The sequence below is a fragment of the Talpa europaea genome (genome assembly GCF_964194135.1).
Source record: "Talpa europaea genome assembly, chromosome: 9".
In the NCBI taxonomy this organism is placed as follows: domain Eukaryota; kingdom Metazoa; phylum Chordata; class Mammalia; order Eulipotyphla; family Talpidae; genus Talpa; species Talpa europaea.
The window spans coordinates 55,872,279-55,894,754 of NC_140076.1; the positions used below are offsets into that span (position 1 = coordinate 55,872,279).

At 38.4% G+C, this 22,476-nt stretch overlaps 1 protein-coding gene and 1 pseudogene across 3 annotated transcripts in view; one reads left to right on the plus strand and one right to left on the minus strand.

The window, feature by feature from the left end:
* Positions 1–342: 342 nt before the first annotated feature.
* LOC311176502 (large ribosomal subunit protein uL29m-like) lies at positions 343–1,076 on the minus strand (annotated as a pseudogene). The gene has a single exon. The product of its transcript is annotated as a large ribosomal subunit protein uL29m-like (transcript).
* Positions 1,077–3,762: 2,686 nt separating this feature from the next.
* The window catches only part of SLC35D1 (solute carrier family 35 member D1), a gene marked incomplete at both ends in the record, with an annotated part of 28,293 nt that continues 9,579 nt past the window's right edge, over positions 3,763–22,476 (plus strand). The window contains 9 exons of one of the 2 annotated variants that reach the window (XM_084242775.1): positions 3,763–3,965; positions 4,712–4,745; positions 4,843–4,929; positions 5,626–5,693; positions 7,766–7,837; positions 8,462–8,530; positions 10,631–10,733; positions 12,744–12,836; positions 22,071–22,138. In XM_084242775.1, the coding sequence (XP_084098901.1) occupies positions 3,763–3,965; positions 4,712–4,745; positions 4,843–4,929; positions 5,626–5,693; positions 7,766–7,837; positions 8,462–8,530; positions 10,631–10,733; positions 12,744–12,836; positions 22,071–22,138 (797 nt within the window). The remainder of the gene's footprint in view (positions 3,966–4,711; positions 4,746–4,842; positions 4,930–5,625; positions 5,694–7,765; positions 7,838–8,461; positions 8,531–10,630; positions 10,734–12,743; positions 12,837–22,070; positions 22,139–22,476) is intronic. The other variant, XM_084242776.1, reaches the window with a different exon arrangement.

A 22,476-nucleotide genomic window follows, 5' to 3' on the forward strand; every position in this document is an offset into this window, starting at 1 on the left:
AGCACAGTAGCATCAAGTGACTTGCCCAACGTCACAAAACTAGTGTCAGAGGCAGTGTCTGACTTGAGGATCAGTATTCTTACCTGGTTCTATACCAGTTAAGATATGTATAAAATATATGTATGCATGTGTGCACACATATATATCTGATTATACGGATATATTTGCATGTACACAGAAAATGACTCTAAGCTTAGCCTACAGACTTAATAGTTGCTTTCTCTGAAGAATGATTTGTGGTAGTTTTTTTTTCTTGATAAACCATTTCACATATATTTACTTTTGTAAATAATCTGATATCAAAACGAAAACCAAAAATGGTCAATGAAGAATTCACACAGCTTAGGCAAGACTTGTCTTCTGAGCTTGAGAAAGATGTGGAAACTTTTCCTGAAGAAAGTTTTCTTTCTTTTTCTCTAAACTTTTCTTTCTTGTTTTGATGCGCATTTATTTCTCAAGTTTCAGTCTGACAAAATGGTCCACACAGGGCATTGCAAAAAATCGTTTCCTATTGTATCTTTTATTTAGGTAACATGGTATAGACCACTGTTTGAACTTGTGCCATATGATTCTTCCACCAGGTCTAGATTTTTCTTGACCAGTCTGAAGAAGTCTTACAGTATCTTCTTTTTCCTGAACAACTTTACTAATGCAGCCATAGAATCTATTACCTTTTCCAACCTCTCTGGACTTGGCATTGGCAAACTTCCTCTTGGCCTCCTGCTCTAGAGTCAGGAGCATGTTCCTTTCTTTCAGTAGCAGATACCAAAGTTTATGTAAATCTTCATTTCTTTTGTTCCTTAATTGCTGACAGGTCCATGAAGCTCCGATTTCACATTTTCTTGCCCCCAGTTCTTTGGGTCATCAAAAAATTCTTCCAGTCCTTTCCTTGACAATGTGGTATGAATTAATCTACACTGGTTAAAAGGTGGGACATCAGTTGCATTCTTAGGCAACAAACTAAGAGAAAACCTGCAACCTGTGACACCGGGGGCTTGAAGACTTATTAACGACCTAGAAATCTTCAGAGAAGCTAAGACCCTTCTGCAAAGATTGGCTAAACTGGCGGCAGCCATTTTTTTGCTGTGGTAGTGTTTTGATAGGATGTAAATACTTGTAGGTAGGACATTATTTTAATAACTTTTTTCAGAAAGGGTGTTTCTCAAAATATAACTTTATAGCTTTTTTTTTCTTGTGCTACTAGCAGTTAAAGAAATCGGTCATTTTCCTCATTGTTAAAAGTTAGACCATTCATTGATTCGCTTCAGCAAAAACCTCTGCAAGGGGCTCGGTGTCCTTGCCTATCCCTGTCCTCAAAGAGTTCACTGTCTAGTGTTGCAAACTCACATGTAAACAAGTAATTTGAAACCCTCTGTGTAGACACAGAAGCAGGAATCTACATTGTTTTTCAGGTAACTGGATTTGACTTAGCTGCAGTTTAGGGAGGGAAATGTGAGGAGTGCCTTTGGCTATGTGGGCAGGAGCACATCACCCAGCCCTTGCAGGCAATGTTAAGAACTTCAGAAAACTGTGCCAGTTTTTCCTAAGGAACATTAGAACATAGCTGTTCCCAGAATAACTCAAAAGATATAGATCAAAAGAAAACATACAATAGAATATTGTCCAGCCTTACAAAGGAAGGAAATTCTGACATGGTACATTGTGGATGAACTTTGAAAACATGCTCAGTGAAATGTCCAACCAAAAAAAGGACAAATATTGCATTATTTCAGTTACATAACATACCTAGAATAGTCAAATTCATAGAAACAAAGTAGAATACTGGTTACTAGCAGGTGGGGATTAGGGAAGGATGGTAGGTACTATGGTTTAGTGGTTACAGTTTTAGTTTGAGATGATGTAGTGCCAGGAAGGCACGGAGCAGGATGTCTGTGATCTGAGCAGACAGATGGAGGAATCCTGGAGCCCTCGGTGGCTTTTTAGGCTTTCATTGAGTTTACCAGGCACACGGCAGGCAGGGGTGGGGGGGCCTGCCCCCAGCAAGTCTTCACTCTTTCTGGGCTCTCCTGCTGGTTCAGTTCAGCTCTCTTGCTTGTTCTCTTCTGGTGTTCTGCTGGTTCTGCTTCCAGTGATGCAGCCCTTAAAAAGCACAGTCTCAGCCCATGTGTACCCACCTATGCTGGCCCACATCCTATTCCAGGTGTCCACCATCAGGCATGCACTTAGGGCCACAGGGATCATTAATCTAATGGCGGAGGGCGGAAAAGCCTGATTCCTTTTTATTACCCTACAGATGAAAAGATGGGTAGTGGCAAGAATTGCACAATGTGAATATACTTAATGGCATTGACTTGTTCACTAACAGGGTTAAAATGGTTTTTAGATGAAAAAGATTAAATAGTAAATTTTACATTATGTGTATTTTACCAGTTCAAAAATATGGGAAAAGTAAAGAAATACTCAGTTTTTTCTTTCTTGTTATTAAAATTAAATGTCATCCCTTTGCTTAAGCTGATACTAATTTGTTTTTGTAATACTAATTATGCTACAATTTACTGAAAACTAGCTCTGGGTCAGCTTTACATCCGTAGATGAGATTCAGGCTCAGAGCCAAGCACACAGGAGGGGGAAGCATTAAGAAGAATCCTAGAACTATTGGGAACTCAAATCCCAACAGCTTGCTCTTGCAACAATTCCCAAATCATTTGGTTATCTTGCCACTTTTTTTTTTGCACATGTGGGCATTTATCTTGAATAATTCTCCTTTGAACTGCAAAGAAGTATTTGGTGTTTTCTGGGTTCATAAAAAATCTGAAAAGGCAGAGGCGGGACAGAATGAAATGTTTGCTGGGTGTTTAGCGCTAACCTACATCTGACCCTTTCGAAAGACTTTGACCCTTGCAAGAGACCAAAAAGAGTGTGCAAACTGAATCTAGATGCACGCACCGTATTAACTACCCACCTCAGCCACCTGTCACGGAGCGGTGGGCCCGCACTTGCACTCAGGGTGCAGTATTTATCGGGAGAATGCGACTTCCCAGCACTCTGGTGGCTCCTCTCCCGCGCTCGCTCTCTCTCTAAGAGTTACTTATTTTTATACAAGAACAGGGGTACAGGCCAGATGCTGGGAGGGCGAGGGGATTCACCAGAGACAGAGCGGGGAACATAACAGGCAGATCTACTGAAATACACTGTTGAGGGAAGCAGCTGGCACGACAGGAGAGGTCTTCCGCGCCATGTGGGATTCTCGCCGGCGGTCGGGATCGAACCGGCGCTGCAGAGACTGCGGCCAGCTTCCCAGTGCGGCGCTCAGCCGCCTGCGCCACCAGGCCACCAGAGAGACCCTCGTCTCTTTACCTCGGTACGGAGCCGCGGAGACCTAGCACCGGCTGGCGCGCAGGCGCACTGCGCCGCGTCGCTCCGCGGCTGTGCCGCCGCTCCGGTATCCCCTCCCCCCACCCCCGTCGCGGCTCCCCCCTAACTCCTTCCCCCTTTCGCCCCAGAATCACGGTCACCGCTCCCCTTTTCCTAGGCCCTTTTCGCCCGAGCCCAGGTCCCGCCCGGGGCGGCCCCCTCTGACCCTCGGACGCCGAGTTACAAAGTGCCCGAGCAAAGTCCCCGGGGGTGTGAACCCCGGTGTCCCGGCCCCTGGGCGGGGACGGCCGGCGGCGGTGCGGGACGCGGCGCGGCGAGCGCACACCCGGCTCAGCTGCCGACGCCAGCGCCGCGCGTCTCCCGGGGGCCGCCGCCGCTGTAGGCCCCGCGCCGCTCCCCTCATAGGCCGCCGCCGCCGCCTCAGCCATGGCGGAAGTTCATAGACGTCAGCATGCCCGGGTTAAAGGAGAAGCCCCCGCGAAAGCCTCCACACACAGACATGAGGAGGAGCTGGGGATGGCGTCGGCCGAAACGCTGACCGTGTTCCTGAAGCTGCTGGCCGCCGGCTTTTACGGCGTGAGCTCCTTCCTGATCGTGGTGGTCAACAAGAGCGTGCTCACCAACTACAGGTAGGGCCGGGGCGGCCGCGGCCGCGGGGAGCGGCGGGGGGCGGCGGCGCGCCGGCGCCCCGGACTTTGGCTGCCAAAGTTGAAGCCGAACAAAGTTGGGCGGGCGCTGGGGAGGGCGGGCGGCTGACGCGCGGGCCCGGGGCTGGGACTGGGCGCCCGGCGCGCGCCGCGGGCCGCGTGGGGAAAGCGCCCTTGGGTGCCGCGGGGAAGCGAAGTTGCTTCTTGACTTTTTGGCCCCCTGGCTTGCGAGGCAGGGGGGAGGGGGGGGAGGGGTGCCCGCCCGCACCCCTCTGCCACCCGGGCCGGGCTCCTGGACTCGGGGTTCAGGCTTTCGCTGACAGCCTCTGGGGTCGTGTGCATCCTCACAACCATTTATCAGGATTCAGATGCCAGCACTGGGACCCCGAGGCAGAAGCGTTTTGTTTGCAAGGTGTGAAACCGTTGCAGAGACCCGTGTCTTCATTTCCGTGCAAAACCGGTTGCAGGCAACCGACTGAAATTGTGGAATTAGACTAGATGGGACAAGTGGCCGCCGGAGGCTACAGGATCTGCAGTGTTACCTGACAACTGGCAGGGAGTTTGCTCACCGGTTTTCGTTTGGAAAAGGGGCGGCGGGTGGTGTGTTTTGTATTTAAGTGCATTTTTGTATCTAAGTGCATCTAAGTTGCTCATCTGCACATTTAATTCAGAGCTTCCACTGGGTTTTTCTGACCTTTTTTTTTTTTTTTTCCTTACTGTTTCTGTAGATTTCCCTCCTCACTATGTGTTGGACTTGGCCAGGTCAGTTGGAATCTTCAGCATTACGTGGTTTATGTCGTTAGAACTTCTGTGTGTGTCTTTATATGTAGAACAGTGAATCTGTGTTCTCTCTTCACAGATGGTGGCCACAGTGGCAGTTCTCTGGGTGGGAAAAGCGCTCAGAGTAGTCAACTTTCCTGACCTTGACAGAAATGTACCTCGAAAGGTAAAAAAACACAACAGAAAAACTTTATATTCTGAAAATAAGTCACTGTGTATTAAAAAAAAAAAATCAGTGCCTTGCATATTTAAAAATTGCAACCTTAAAACTGTTGGAACCAGAGAAGGTGTATAAAGGTGAAGAATAAATGTAATAGGTGTTTTTTTTTTTTTTTTAAATCCCACAATCTCTTTGAAATGAAGAGAATAAAACCCTAGAAATCTTGTGTTTTCTTTTCATTCATGAACACTTGTTGGGGGTACAACAGTTTTGCATTTTCCAGATTCATCTAATCTAGTCATGTATCCTGCATTCATTATTTTTTGGGTTTATTTTCTTACTATTTTTGCTTCTGTTTGACTCTACATGAGGATAAATTGCCTTTTCTTTTTCTGCTGACATGAGTCATTATTGTTATCACATTTAAAACAAATGATAGTTCTCTCTTTGTGGCTTGATCAGATACATGTTTTTGTTTCTTTCCCCCCTTCATTTCTCCCTCTCTCTTTTTCCCCAAGTAGTGCTGTTTATCCAGGAATAATGTTTGGGTGCTTCCTGAGAACCAAAATTGTATATGAGAACTGATCTTATGTTGTGAGTGGAATGAATTTGAGCATATAAACAAAACTGTTTCTGTTTGAAAGGACCTTGTTTTAGCTGTCTTTATTATTGAGTTTTGTTATCCCTTTTTAAATTTTCTAGACGTTTCCACTACCTCTACTATATTTTGGGAACCAAATCACGGGACTGTTCAGCACAAAGAAACTGAAGTATGGATAACTTTATTTTACTAGTGAGGTTAATATAATGTATTCTTAAAATTGTATGTAAATGGCAAGTATTTAACATGGTGTTTTTGATTCTAGAAAATATGAAAGAACCAGTAAACTCCTGTTAGTAAATAATGGAGATTATGTAGTAATGAAGCTTAAGCTCTTTAAGTTCGAAGAGGAGGGTATTTTGTTTGTTTTCACTCCTCCCTTTGATGATACAAATCTTAGAATATTTTAAAATGCTTTGATAGATTTTCATTCGTTTTCTAGATTAGTGGTAATGAATATATGCTAGACTTCTGGGATATCAGTTCTTTAATATTATTTATAAATATCATATTTTAGATAAATTCTACAAATAAATCACAGGGTGGGTATGAAGACTTTCATGGTTTTTTGTTTTTTTTTTTTTAATATAAGGTGGTTAAAATGACATCAGATGGAACCCTGATACAGATATAATTGACATTTTATCCATGGTAGTATAACTTTCAAGGCAGCATACAAAGAAATATTAGCTCTCTACTCCATGACAACCCAACTTTATTATGCTCTAACCTCCCAGTTCGTGGCTTCTCCACTTACAGAGTGTAGTGTGTACTGGATGTATGTAATACTAAAACTATACACATAGGGAAACCATTTAACAAAAAACTCATAGCTTCATTACTTCCAAGTGAGCTAAACCTCTGGCATACTGGATGATTTGTAAAACAGAATGGGGAGCTCTCTGAGGACCAGAGACAAAGGATTTTTTATTTCCTTTTTAGACCTAGAAACCTGACAGAATGAGCAAGATGGTATCTCCAGGAAGGGTTCCATGGAAGTCAAATTTATCATTAGTGGGGCATCCTTTTCCATCACATTAGCCATTTGGAAAGAAATGCAGAACTGCTACTAAGTGCTACTTGTATAGTTTGCTCTTTTTCATCCATTGTCATCCATCCATTCATTCACATTCTATCTTTGATTGCCAACCTAAGTATAAGGCTCTTTATACTTATGTAAAGTATATAAGTGAGATGAGATATAGTTCGAAATAACTATTACAAGAGGTTGTATGTTTGATCAGTGCAGCCAGTACTCTGACAGTTTAGAGGAAGAAAAATTACTTCCCCAAAATAACAGTAAAGGGTGGTTTCATGGGGTAAGATTTTCAGATATTGTTTGGAGGTTAAAGAGTGAGAAGATAGTTCAGTCCATTGAAGGAAGGAGAAAGGTCATTAAAGAGTCAATTTTCAGGGTATTTACATAATAAATGGTAAAATTAAAAAAGTGATTATTACTAATTTTTGATAATTTAGGGTTTCTACCAGTTTATAGTTATTTTGGCATTTCTTATTTCTAGTAGTTTTTTTTTTTTTTAAAGATTTATTTATTTACTTATACAAGCACTGGGCACAGTCAGAAGCGCGGGAGGGTGAGCGAATTCACCAGAGCCAGAGCGGGGAGCAGAGCAGGCAGAAGGACTGAAGTACACTGCTGAGAGGAGCAACGGGCTGCAGGAGAGGTCTGCGTGCCATGTGGGACCCTCCTCCGGTGGCCGGGGAGCAGCTGGGGATTGAACCAGGGCTGCAGAGGCTGCGGGCAGCTTCACAACCCAGCGCTCAACCTCTGCGCCACCGGGGAGGCCCTATTTTTAGTAGTTTTATAATAGCAGCCCTTTCAGGCTTTCAAATAAGAATTATTTCCAGAGAGAAATAAAAGCTTAATTTAATCAGATCAGTCAGCATGGAGTTTCCATAACAGTAAGGGAGAGACTGACACTATTTTAAAATACAAATTTGGCGAATCTTAGTTTAAACTCTACTGATTACCTGAAGGAAAACTGGGGGAGAGAGGAGTGCATAAAGCGGTGGAAGAGAATAGGACATTGACACTAGAGTTTTGGTAAAAGGGTAAATGAAGCAATGTGCACATATGGAGGTGTAAAATAACCCCCCAAAATGACAAAGTAATGTAAAAGACTGACAAGTTAATAGAATTTGAGGTGGGGGGGTGGTGGTGAGAATCTTTCTTAAAAAAATTGTTTTTTAACTTCATTTTACCTCATTTTCTTTTTTTTGCAGTTTGCCAATGTTTACAGTTCTGAGAAGGTTCTCCATCCTGTTTACAATGTTTGCTGAAGGAGTTTTACTTAAGTGAGCTAAATTTTCTAATATATATTGGCTTTAACAAGTTATAATTACCTTGAAAATATGCCTACCACATGTGAAATTTAAAATTTGTCTTGTTTCGACCTTATCTTTTGAGATGTTTAAGCCACCTTCTGCTTTAGCTATAGGATTTATAGTTTCTGGGGACAGTGAGTGAGAAGTTGTAAATTGGAATTGGAGAACTATCTGAACATTCTTGAAGAGCTATGCTTTCAAGAATTGCTATGCCTACTTCTGCCCTGGGTGAAACCGGGTCAAAATCATTGGTATATGTTTTAAGTAGTGTTCCTATCTTGACGACTTTTACTACAAACGTATGATTTTTTCTACTTAAGAAATTCTGACTTGTGAAAATTCAAATTCACTAATAATAACAAATGAGGATAAGAAAAAGTATGGTTATTTACATAAGAATTTAAGTTTTTGCATCATCAAAGGTGTTCTTTAATTTCTACTTCCCCAGAAACATTTAATATATGCTTATTTATAGTTTTTAAAAATTTATATATATATAAAGAAAATATCAAATTTTCGGACCTATGGTATAGAGTAAGTCCTTGTAAATAACTAAAGCCAAATGTTTATATTTTAAATTATTTTATTTTATAGGAAAACTTTTTCTTGGGGTATTAAGATGACTGTATTTGCAATGATTATTGGAGCCTTTGTAGCTGCCAGGTAAGATGTGGGCCTATATAAAGTCTATGAGTACACATTGGAAATTACCAACACTTGTTGATAATGATAAGTAAAGATTATTTTAAAGCCTAAGTAATCATCGTGTCTTTGTAAAACATCCAAAATAGTCTTCAAAAGTTAAATCTTTTTGACTGAATTAAGATCAAGTTTGACAGAATCATATTGTGGATTCTTAACAGTTAAATTTGTATAATATTTATAAAGCTGTTTTTATTTATTGAGCACATACCCCATTGGCATTTTATATGTATTATTTATCTGTTCTTTACAAAAACTCTGAGAGTTATGGGTATAATTTTCCTATTTTACAGTTGAGATAACTAAAATCTAAGTTTGGTAACTTACTCAAGATGACACAACCAGTAAATGGCAGAGCTAGAATTTGAATCTCCGCCTGACAGTGGAGCCTGTGTACTTTTATAAACCATGTGGTATTCCTTTACTTTGCATGCTGCTAATGAAAAAGTATCTCAGAAGAAGCAAATGATAATGTATTATTTGTCTTGTGAATATTAAATAATAGAGTCGCTTTATTTGGCCCCACATAAGCTATATCTAACACATGCTGTAACTTAGATTTTCTATTAAGTTGTTAAAGCTTTTTTCCATTATTCTTAAGTTTTAATTTTAAAATGCACAGGGAAAAGGTATACCCAAAGAATCAGAAAATTAAAATGGTGGCTGAAAGCCATGTACAACATTTTACTCAGCCCAGGGTTTGCTCATGCCACAAATTCTGTTTAACATTTATTTTCCTTCTGGGAGTTCCACTGTACTCTTGGTTTGGCTCTTTTACCTTCATGTTATCTCTGCTGTGTAGGCAGGGAGGGTAAAATATGTCAGATCTATTCTACCTTAAATCTGCAAGTTAAATTTCATTCTTAAAAAAAAAGTATGGAGTCATTGGTTACTAGAATTTGGTTTTATAACTGATTGCATTTCCCTCTAGCTTATATCGCTTGCTTGGAAAAAAAGTTTTATTTTTTTTCACTCCTACCTTTGAGACTCCCTGTCTTTCCTTTTAGAGGTGCCCATTGGTCTTTGAAACATTTCCGAGAAGCTGGTGGAACCCAGAATTGAACCAAGCAACAGGGTTCCTCAAAGCTTACTCTGGCCTGCAAAAAATTTCTGATGAGGATTGATACCTGGACCAGCCTTATTTAATTAGAATGTTTTATGTTGAAATACTATTGACGATGGGAGTCTGAAATTAGATGACTGTCAGGCTGCTTATAAGAGGGCATTTGCCTTAGGCTAGTCCTGTCCAAAATTGTAATGACATGGAGCACTTCAGAAGTCCCAATTCTTGTAGTGGTTAAGCCACAAATATATAATGTCTTTGTGAAATCACAGAATGTGGGACCACTATTTTAGATAGGGAGGTGAAATATGTTGAAGGCATACTTTTACTAGATTTTTACCTATTCTGTTCAGTTTACTGTGTTCTTATCTTGTGTCTAGGGCTGTACTATGTACTCAAAAACTTCAGGTTTCCCTGATTCTACTACTTATACCTCATAGGCTAATTAAACAATTGTTTAAGTATTTAAGTTCTTAGCGTGTGCTTAGACACTGTTGTTTATCTCAGTTAGAATTTACTATGATCCACACACCATAAATTCCATCCAATAGCCCAAACTCTTGTGCAAGATAGTCTTTTTGTATAAACGTTTGGAAAATGACAGTGTTAAAAGTGTTGTCTTTTTTGGTTTTCTTATCTGTGAAATTGAGCTTTTACCTGCTTCAGATGTATTGAAATGTTGAATTTGGTTGTTTCTTGCTGTCTGACTTTGAATAAGGAGCAGTATGCTATTAACTGACATGATTGATCATTGCTAATGATTGTGTTTAAGTTAACACATTTCTGTTAATTAAATTAGCTCATTTCTGAAGACTCCCTGATTGAGCGTAAAGTCACAGACTCACCAGGAATCAAGAAGTGCTAGTAAATAATAAAATGTCTAATATTATTTATCTAGATAAGAATATGTTTCTGTAAATATTGTGGTTCAGGTCTGTTAGAAATTAAATGTTTATTCTTTGAATGTAAGTTGTTAAAGTATTTCTTATGTTTTACAGCTCTGACTTGGCCTTTGATCTGGAAGGATATGTTTTTATTCTGATAAATGATGTCCTGACAGCAGCAAATGGTGCATACGTAAAACAAAAATTAGATTCAAAAGTAGGTAGCACTCTAAAGCTTTCTTAGCAGTTGTTTACCTATGTTGGGAATGGTAATGTCAATTCATCAGGGAAAAAGCAGGGAGGAAAGAAAAATTCTGAGGAGAGATATGAAAGACATAAGAGATCTCTGAATGCCTGCATTTTGGTGCTCACTTAAGAACCTTTATTTTTCAGTCGTTGATTAATTGGCAGGGATTGGGTGAATATTAACAGTGAATAGGATAGAGAAAGTCAGGGGTGTTCATTAGAGAAAAGTATCATAAATATTCATGACTATGTTTTAGAGAAGTTGGTAAGGGATCTGGACAAGAATATATGGAAGCCTTGAGCAGATTTGAGGAGAAGTGAGTGTTGGCAGGGGCTGCAGAACATGGATGGATTTTGGGTGTTTGCCCTACAATGACTTTAGGGAACATTAGGATCTCTTTCGTGGTAGCACTGAGTTCTCTGGCCTACCTCTCAAACATGTGAACTGCATGTTCTTTTCCCTCAACTTGCAGCTTGCACACATGGCTTTTATGATATTTTTTGTTTGTTTTTTTTTATTACATTTTTGAAGTATAGAGACCCTAAATTTTATTTTTAGATAAAGTCAAATTATCAGAAAACTTAGTAGTTGAGCCACATTGCTTTTCCTGAATTATAGTGTAAGATTACATTACTACAAAATTACCTAACTGTAAGAAGAAACTTACGTGGAACTCAACTTTATATAGCAGAGTTGCTGAAGAAATTATCCTTTCTATCATAAAGTTTCCTATAGAAAGACCCATATGAGACATTTATCATAGATGTCACCATAGTTTTCTTGAGCAGCATCATTTTTATCTCATAATTGAATCTGGTAACTCACCATGACTTTATCACTTATTCTGATGTTTTCTCCTCAGTCATATGACCTTATCTGCTTCGTTTTTAGTCTGATTTATTATATGTATAATATTCCTTTTTTGGAATTCAGATCATATAGATGCCTTACCTATTTCATACTAGCATTAATAGCAGATTTGTATTATCTTTGCAGGGACTTTGCCATCTCTAGAAAAGAACTCTTAAATGCATGGCCGTCCCAATAACTTTTGAAGTAGGGAAATTGTAAGCAAATTGCATCAAAGGGCCTCACACTTCTGTATGTGAGGCTGAACAAAATGAACTTATTGACTACTGATGGTGAACATGACAATGTGTTTTTAGATACTTGTTTCTAGTTTTTCAAAGCTGCTTTTGAGAAGAGAGTTTGACTTTTCACATCATTCAGTGATCTTTCCATTAACAGAAGTTAGGCAGATGCCACACCCCTATCCTCATTACTCCTTCACTTTTCTTCATACCCCCAAACTCTGGCCTACTTTTTCAGGTGACTTTGCTTCCTGCTGAATGTGCTGGAAGTGTGGAATCAAGGGTGGACCCGTAGTGCTCAGAGATTCTCTGTTTTTTAAGCCATGTGTTGTCTTTGTTGTTCCCCAATTGCTGAGGGCACAGCTATTCATATTTTGTTTTGAGAGTTACAGAGATAGTAATTTAATCTTCACTATCCTTCACATACACATTTTCAGAAATACTTCTCTGGAAAGTTTTGTACCATCTGTGTTAGTCTGGGTGTGAGTCTGTATGTCTGGTTCTGACCATCCATTTCTCTTAAATGGTACTTTGTTATAGTTCTGAAAAGCCCAACACCAACTTGATGACTTTTCTTTCAGTTATGGAAAAGGAAGGAATGTATTTCTATAGAGATATGTGTATATGGTCAAAATAACTTCTTCCCTACTTGCTACTCAAGAAATTTATTGCAAATAAATTTAAAATCTTGTAAGTCAACCACTCTACCCTTGTTTTGAAAGCTTAGGTATTTCTTAATATATGCAAGAGTTATTACCTAATTAATTTGCTATGTATATTGTGGGAGAGGGGTGTGTGTGTGTATAAAATGGGGGTGGTACTCTGTATAGGGTTGTGTGTATCTGTCTGCTAGAACCAAATTAAACACCTATTGGTTAAACTATCCTAGGAGCTGGGAAAATATGGTCTGCTCTATTACAATGCACTGTTCATGATTCTGCCCACCTTGGCCATTGCATTTTTCACAGGAGATGCACAAAAGGTAAGGCTTTGTAAGTATGGTTTAATGGCATATGTTTTTGAATTGTGTTATTATCTGTGGCTGAAAGATAGACTTTTGGACTGTTAAAAACAAATATGCTTATTACACTGAGAATTTCCTCTGTAGCTTGCTAATGTTATGCTAACCTTTTTTCTTGTTAGAAGTACTGGATAGTATTAAAGTGGCTCAAAATAGTTCTAGCTGTCAACATAAAAATAATGCATGAGACTAGTGTCCTCCTTTTGTGTGCCAGAAAGGAAAATTTACATTTTTTCTGAACTACAAAATAGGAACAGTAGCACACTATCCTTGAGAAACACAAATCCTGAAGTAGTAAAATTCTTCAAATCTAAGCAAAATGCTAGGTATCTCCAGAAGCTCCATTTTTTTGTGTATGATGATTTTCCTGGCCTCAATGCCAAGCTGTGTTCTTTCCTCCTCTCCCCTGTGAAATACTTAGCACTGTGTGGTGACGCAACCATATAAATAGCAACTAATATAATAATTTACTTGTTTTCTGCAAATGTTTAGCTAGATAAATACAAAATAGAGTAGCAAAATATGTTCAGAGAAGAATTTTTATCTAAGAAGAGTCTCTATTCATTAGAAAAAAAAATGACACTGTTTTGTTAGAATTCACAAAATTTTGCAAACTAAATGCAAATCTACGATTGTGCCAGGGATTTCCATACCAAGATCCTGTCTAATGATTCCCCTGACTAGTAGTCTCTTGGGAATAAATGTGGTGGTTATTCACTGTAATGACAGTGACAGTTTCTACACATCAGTGGAAACAAATAAAGATTTTCAAAAGCAATGATTGTTTAAAAATTGCTCTTGTATCAAAGGTTTTTTTCCATTAGGAACTGTTTCATTTAAAAAACTGGCATGGAATCATCTTGAACATATGTAAATATTTTAATGAACTGTAACCTGACTGCCAGCAGGTTAAAAATGGCACCAATGTAGCTATTGCTCTAATAAAGAGTTGAGTAAGTATTTTGTGGTTATGAAAAAAAGCAGAGGAAGAAACTCACATTTATTGAGTCTATTATGTGGTAATCATTTTACGAGTGTAACGTAATACAGAGCCCATAACAGCTCTAGAAAGTTTGAATTATCCCTGTTTTACCACCGTGGAAATAGAGGTTCAGAGAAACTGAGTAATTTGCCCAGGGTGGTAGAGTAAGAATTTAAAGCCATGCCTGATTCCAAAGAACATAGTCTTTCCACAGTGTTCTGTCTCCCTCTAGCAAACTGTGTTAGAAATACTCTTTAACTTTGGGGCAAAAATGTAATGTAAAATAAAAAGCCCTCTCTGTATAGCACAGATGGTTCCAGATCTTTTTTTGCAGGGCGGGGGGAGGAGATACATGGGGGTAAGAAATGTTCTGTTTTATTTTAATTGAGATATATTTGACATACAACATTGTGTAAATTTAAGGTATAACATTGATTTGATACATTTATACTGAAGTATGATTCCCATTATAGCATTAGCTAACACCTCTATCAGGTCACATAATAATTATTATTACTTTCAGTGGTAGAAACTTTAAATAGTGTCCAGTTTCTTAACAAGTTTAATATTTATAATACAATTTTGTTTATGATCACTGTATGGAAAGTAAATGTTTTTTCTCATACCTTCAACATTTAGAGAATTGACTAGATTACTGAACCATGAAAATTTGTTTTAATGAATTACACTTTTTTAAAACTGAGGTAACATGAGTTTACAACACATAGTTAACAAATCTTCAGGCCAATATGTACATGAGAAAGGTGGAAGAACTCATGTGGTTAGGTATTGTAAAGTAGCTACTTGAAAAGTTAACCAAATGAAATATTGCTTCATTTCAGGATGATAATGATTTGATTAGAAGTTACCTCTGGTATTTTAAAACTCACCCCCCCCCCCCAATAAAAGTGCCAGGGAAAGATAAAGAAAGGTTTGTTTTGGAAGAGTAATATTTTTAATGTTTATTTTAAATACTTTCAAGTTAGGGTGATAAACTAATTGTGGAAGGTGAAGTCATTGCTTTTTAATCAACTCACATCAGTATTTTGGGTTTCACATAAGTATTTGCTCATCCTCTTATTATTCATTAATGTGATTCTTATAAAATTTACTTATAGATTTTTTGGGGATTTAGGTAGACACACTGACTGGTGGACTTAAAATCACATGCTTTTTTTTTTTTTTTAAGATTGATTTTTATTTATTTATACAAGCCCTGGGTACAGTCAGAAGCGTGGGAGGGTGAGAGAATTCACCAGAGCCAGAGCAGGGAGCAGAACAGGCAGACTGAAATACACTGCTGAGGGAAGCAGCGGGCGGCAGGAGAGGTCTGCGCGCCATGTGGGACCCTCCTCCGGTGGCCAGGGAGCAGCTGGGGATTGAACCAGCGCTGCAGAGGCTGCGGGCAGCTTCGCAACCCAGCGTTCAACCGCTGCACCACCAGGGAGGCCCTGCTTTTTTTCTTAATATTCTCTTCTTGATATGTTCTCCCTCTTAACATTCTCCATTAGTCATTAAGGGCTTATTATGTGTCTCACAGGTTTATGTTGAGGTGATAAGAAAAAAGAAGGTGAATTAGGTGGTATTTTTTTCCTTCGAGGACCATACAGTGTTCTTGGGGAATAAACCTGTCAATGTAAGAACAGTGAACTTACAGGTTTTATTTAATAAAACTTATAGATTTTATTTCCTTGTTGAGGATGGAATGCCTCAGAGAGCTTTACTTATAAGCAAAATTAAAAGATAATTGGTTTGATTATTTGGTGTGATTTTAGTAGGTTATGAATTAAACTTATTTGAAACTTAGAAAGTGAGAATTCTAAATTTAGCTGTTCCTAAATTCCTTGTGTTATCTTGAGATAAGGCCTTTTAATTTCTTTTTTAATTTAGTTCACGTAACTATTTCTGAGCATCTTCCTTGGGCTAAGAAAGCCCTGTGCTTTGGAAATATATCAGTTATGAAGTAGTCCTAGCAATACAAGTAGGACCTTTGGCATGCTACAGAGATGGTGAAAGCTTGATCTACTAGCACTTAGCTGTATACCCACCAGTCAGTAGTAGAAGGTTAGGGAGAAACTTGTATGCGTTAAATATCAAGATTAGCATTTTCAAAAAGCTAAATCTTGATTTTCTTATTCTCCAAGGCAACAAGTAATGCTCACTGTCCTGGGGGCGGTTGTTAGAGAAAAAACTTAGTGAATTGGTTGAGCGGTTTGCTTTTGTTATCCAGCACAGAAGGCGTGGAGGAAGCCATTAATGCCTTAAGTTGTCCAAGACTCAGAGAATCCTACCAAAGTGGGTCACAATTTATTTCTTCCACTAGAATGTTCAGTTTTATAATAATGGTCTGTTAGTGTCTAAGTGCTCACAAAAAGGGATCACATTACAGAGGGGCCTATGTGACAGGATTTCAGGTGAGAGTATTCAGTTAAGTTAGGTTCATTTTCAGTGTGTTTCTTTTAGATGTGTGCTTTTCTTTGTGTGTATGTATGTATGTGTGTGTGTGTCTGTGAACAAACATGTGCCTCATGTTTGTCTTAACACTTTTTTATGTGACAGTCTTTAAATAAAGCTGTTCCCTGATTAATAATTTGAGCCGATGTCTGGCCTGTAGTAATACTTTATTTATAGGGTATGATGCCATGTTCCTGACAAAATGCTTACACATAAACCATTTTCTGTGATCTTCATTATATATCTGAATAGGCTGCTATATGATTTACAGAAGTTAAGGGCATTCTTACAATTTTATATGGCAGAGTTTAGAAAATTAGAACCAGTCTGTTTGACTCCAGGTAGATGCCTTGCTGTTTGCCTGAGTACATCTGTCTTGCAAAGCCATTTGTTGCCTCCCTGACTTTTTTTTTTCCCTGTTTGGGTCTTCCATACAGGGCTTTCTTACAGATGTAGTTATTAAGTGTGAGGATGCATCAGAATAGTAGTAAAAGTGAAGTCTCTGCTTCTTGGCCTTACTGTTATTTAATTATTTACAAATATCAAATTTCTTCCATCCAACAAATCTTTTTTGAGTCCATATTATGTGTCAGGTGCTGTTCCAGTTTAAAAATAAGACATGTCTCTGCTTTAAAGGAACGTGGAGTCTAGTAGGGTGTGACTGATTAAATATAAATTGTATAATAGCTATGAAGAGAAATAAAACAAGGAAGAGAGTGATCTAGGAAGTGCTATTTTGGATAAGATTGGTTAAAAAAAAATCTAAGTTTCATTTGAGCAGATACTGAACTGAACGGACTGAGATTCATCTGTGTGACTTTTTGCAAAGAGTAATCTAGGTTGAGGGAAGAACAACTTTTGAGTCCTGAGGTGGGAGTGCTTACCTTGTTCATAAGGAGCATTTCCTGCTAGCTAAGTCCTAGCAAAAGTAAAGGTAGGCCTTGAAAGATATGAAGAAAGAAAAACAAAATGTTCATTCCAGATGGAACTAATAATATAAACATGGGAAAATTCATAAAGACCAGACTCCAGTTTGGCTAAAAGTAGAAGTCAAAGACTTTGGACACTTTAGAAGAAACCATAAGGAACACTTTTTCAAACCTTGTTTTGCAGATAAGGAAACTGGAGGGCTCAAGATCAGAACCCAGATTTTCTCAAAGAATCACGCTGTCACTCTTCCCACCATATCTTACCCCACTTCCTTCTAAATTGGGTCCAGTGCTAAACACAGGAATTTGAAATTTACTGTGCAGATAGTTATGAGTCACTAAGTTTGTGGCATTAGTAATATAGTCAAGAAAATCTGAGAGCAGAATGCAGAAAACCAGCAATCTCCAAAACTGTTCCTGGCTGTTGTTTGAGTTTAAATATATCCTTTCTGCTCTCCTATCCTCATTTGTCATGTGTAAATTGATGAGGTTGGATCACTGAGTTGGTAGGTTCTCTTCCCAGGGCTGAGACAGTTTCTGAGGATATAAGGCATGCCAGTATGGAGACTAGACTGCTCTTCTGATAGCTGCTCCCTCTGTTCTATAAACCAGTGCTTAGAAACTGCTCTCATCTCTTGAACTCCTGGCCTTCCAGGCCCAGGACCATTTTGCATGGTGCTGTGTGTGTATTGGCTAAAAAGCTATCCAAGACAAATTGCTAAATAACAAAAGCACAGTATAAAACAAAACAATATGTATAGCACACTGTCTTTTTAGTAAAACTAAAAAGGTAAAATAATTCAGTTCACCCTTGAAGAACAGGAGTTTGTTTGACTATGTAAGTATACCTATAATAGGATTTTTTTTCTATCTCTTGGCTCCTCATTCTCGAATTTAGCCAACTATGGATATCCAGTTGGCTTTATATAAGAATGCAGAACCCATGGAGACACAGGACCAACTCTAAGTTATACATGGATTTTCGCTTGTGCACAGGTCAGGGGGTTGATACCACTAACCACTGCCTTGTTCAAGCGTTAACTACATATAAATTGTTAAATGAAAAACCAAAATGTAAAATAGTGAATTGGATATGCTACCTGTTAAGCAAACCGAAAAGGGAAAAATAATATCTATCTATATATATTTCATCCACTAACTTAAATAAAATCTACATATGTAGTTTTTCTCTTCCTTGCTTTATTTCTCTTCATAGCTGTTATACAATTTATATTTAATCAATCACACCCTACTAGGCTCCAAGTTCCTTTAAAGCAGGGACATGTCTTATTTTTTAACTGGAACAGTACCTGACACATAATACAGACTCAAAAAAGATTTGTTGGATGGAAGAAATTTGATATCTGTAAACAATTAAGATTAAATAAAATCTACATAGGTAGATGTGAGAGAGAGCGAGAGAGAGCGAGAGCGAGAGAGCGCAAATATCAAATAGGAGTGGGAGGGAGATTTTCTATCATCGATTTTTAAAATATTTTTTAACTACAGTATCATGAATATATTTATAATTACACTTTAGGCACTTCACCCAGGATGCAGTTTGAAGCCATATTATTTTTCTCAAAATTCCACTCTTGACCTTAATAAGTAGAGGAGGGAGAATTTCCCTCTGATAGGACAAAATCGGGAGAACTCTAAAAGTTAAACTTCCAGGAAAGGCAAGAGTCCTATGGAGAAAAGATAGGACCAACACATCCTTTGAAAAAGAATTCAATAACAACTATCAATAGTTCAACAATTCTTGTGTTTTCTTTATTTCCTCTTTAAAATACGGTAATCCTTCTCTCTTCTTAAGACAGAGGAAAAAGATAAACCTTAAAGGACAAATTCCCTGTTTTGTTCCCCAAACACATGTAAAGAAAAAAAACCAAGTTACAAAGAAAAAAAAACAAAAAAAAAACTGAAAAGTAAGATCCAGTTGAACAATTCATGCCAGTGAACACATGAAGAATACAAGTACTTAGCAAAGCATCCTGAGAAGTCAAATGTGTGTGTGTATGTAATTTTTAAAAATTTATTCAAGGTTCTTGAAGTCCTGGACTTACCAGAGAAATTATAGGACCAATATTATTCAGCATTTTGTTTTTTAAAACATGTCTTCTGACTTTAAAATGTTTTTCTTATTTAAAAAAAAAAAACACACAAAAATCTACATACCATGCAAAACCAGCTTGTTAATCAAGGATCTCTAGTAAAAACAGATAAAGGTGGAGCAGGAATGATGAAAGACTTTCCAAAGCCTACGTTTTGGGACTATGTTCAGACTTCTTAGTTGCTGCCTCCAAAAGGGAATGTCTGTGGCACAAAGCCAGTGATTCACAAAGCCACAGGAATTGCAGCCTGGCTTTCTGACAGCATGCTCTGCTAGGTGTTCTCATGTAGAGATGGAAGAACAGACCCTTGCTGTAGCTCTCACAAGGCCAGTACTGTAGCACTGGTTAATTGTATAATGTCTTTTAATATCACTGGTTAAATTACATGGTCAGATGAATTTTGCAGGAAAAGTTGCTGTATAAAACCATCTACCTGGAGGTGTCTCTTATTAAACATTACTGACTGAATAATGAAGAATGTTTACACTGTTGGTTTAGCCTGCCCATAGTTTTTGCTCTTTTCTGGGTCACTCTGTGGACCATTAAGACTGATACTCAAACCTTGAATTAATCTCTCCAAATAAAACAGATCCCTTCTGCTTTCTGGGTCTTTGTATACACACATGTAAAACAAGTGGTTTACAGCAATTATTCTTTAATTATGAATGACTGGATCTTTTTCTTTGCCTGTATTTTGTTTGAATCATGAAGTAATATTTTTAGCCATTCTTACTTTTGGGGATATAAGACCAAGTGGCCTAGTTTGCAAGCTTGAGTGTGTAGTCTTACCATAATTCATTGGTTTTACACAAGTGGCAGAGCTTAGTAAGCAGAGATAATAAAAATAACTGGGTACTAATTCCTTGTCTGAACTGGAAGCATGGGCTAGAGCAGGAGAAGTTGTGGCAAATGGCTCCAGCAGTGCAGAGCATAGGGTTGGCAGCCTTTGACGACAGGCTCTGTGAACTTGTCTTAACTTTGCAAGGTAGGGAGGGAACCAGGAAGATTATTTCCACCACTGGTGTTATCATCTGTCTTAGCAAGTTCTCTAGCAGTTTACTTTCTAAGATAAGGATTCAATTTTTTTCCCAATAGGTTTTTGGGAAAAGAATTTCCAAAATAGAATGGTATCATTCATCAGCCATTTTTTCTTTACCATGATCTCTAAAGATTTAGTGGTTTATTTTTAGACTCTATATTAGGCAAGGACACATAAGCAAGACACATAAGAAAATGTCTCAGTCATTCTTCAGATTTTATTTCAGATCTCAGGGAAGTTGGAAACTCCTTGTTTTGCCAATTTTTCTGGGAGAATGGTTATATCTAAGAGTTAAGTGCACATTGGAATTATTCCATGCTGTTCTTTAGGTTAAGGGTGGCAAAATGGTGTTAATGTCGTCCTCTGTTCATTGTAGACATTGCCAATTAGTCATAAACTCCTTTTTCACTTTTTTTTAAACTGTATCTTTTGCTGTACAAAAGCCTTTTAGTTTGCTGCCGCCCTACCTATTCATTTTTGCTTTGGTGTCATATCCAAAAAATTGTTGCTCACACCAGTTTTAAGGAACTTTTTCCGTATGAATTCTTCTAGTAATTTTATGGTTTCAGATTGAAATTTCTTTATCATGGTTGTACTGGTGGCGATATGACTATATGCATTTATCAAGATTCGTTGAATTGTACATTTAAAATTGGTGAATTTTGTTTTTAATATATTGTACCTCAACAAAGAAAGAACCACGAAGAAGCTGAATGTCTCCTGTCTGTCAAGTGCTGTGTTTGGGTCTTTCCTCCCCACAAAACCCTTGTCCTGGCAACCCACAGTCATTATACACGTTATAGCCAGACTTGGAGTTTAGAGTATATGATAACAGCCCTAGTGCAAGTCTGCTGCGGCACAAAGGAAGGAGTGTTTTATCAGGAAAAGACTCACAAAAGAGCTGTGTGAGTTTGGGTTTGATGAGTCAGCAAGAATCAGACTGTTGCAGAAAGGGCATTCCTAGCAAAGGCATGTGAGTGTGAGACTTCATGTTACGTTGTATAAACCACTGGAAGCCCAGTATTACCAGAACCCTTAAACTGTGGCAAGAATTGAAGCTGGACAGGTTGTCAGAGGGATAAAGCTGTAGTTTCAAATTTGCTTAACAGAATCATATTGCAAGAGAAATTATATATTCCTGAGAGAGAAAGCCTTCTTCTTGGGTAAGAGATGAGGTGACCCATGCACCCTTTCATTTCTCTGCAGTATTTCCCTTTGGCTTAAAAACAGCAAAAACCTTGCTTTTACAATCAGCTGTTTTACAATAATAATTCTCCCTGAATAGATCTTAGCTAAATTTGTGTAGCTAACGTTATGCATGAGTTTTCACATGTTATCGGGAGAAAATATGTTTTAACGTTTGGGAAAGCCTTTAGCACTAGCCATCTGGAAGAACTAGCGAAATGGCTTGAGCCTTTCGGCAATTATGTTTCTTTGTACCAACACAATCTCCCTCACACTCCATTTTAGAAAGGAGAAAATTTTCTGAAACTGCTCATTATTTCAACATCATATTATATGAAATTCTTGAACATCTTTCTCTATCCATGGAGTGTGCAGGAAATGTGTATGAGTATATGTGTATGTGTGGCGGGAGCCAGCTCATTTTGATTAATGACTAGTAGAGCTGATTTTGAAGACCTCCTCTAAAATTGGATGCTTTCTTGTGTTTTATAGGCAATGGCTTTTGAAGGCTGGGCTGATACCCTCTTTCTTTTGCAGTTCACCCTCTCCTGTGTGATGGGGTAAGTCTTTCCTAGAGAAATTTGTTCTAGGGTCCTTTTGTCTCATTCCTCAATATCCTGTTCAGTCTCTGGAATGTGTCAGCTTAGGATAATTAAACCTCCAGATTCAGGTGATGTCATAGTCCTTAGAAATATGCTGCCAGGGTTACTGAATTGACCTCAAAGTCATGCTTAGAAGGATGGCAAAAAGAAACTAGTATTTACCAAATAACCTGCTATGTGATAAACACCATTCTATTTCAATGTGTATTATTTGAAAGATATTGTTGCCCCTTTACCTATGAGAAGCAGAACTCAGCTGAATTATCTAAGTTTGCAGAATTAGTGAGTGGCATAGC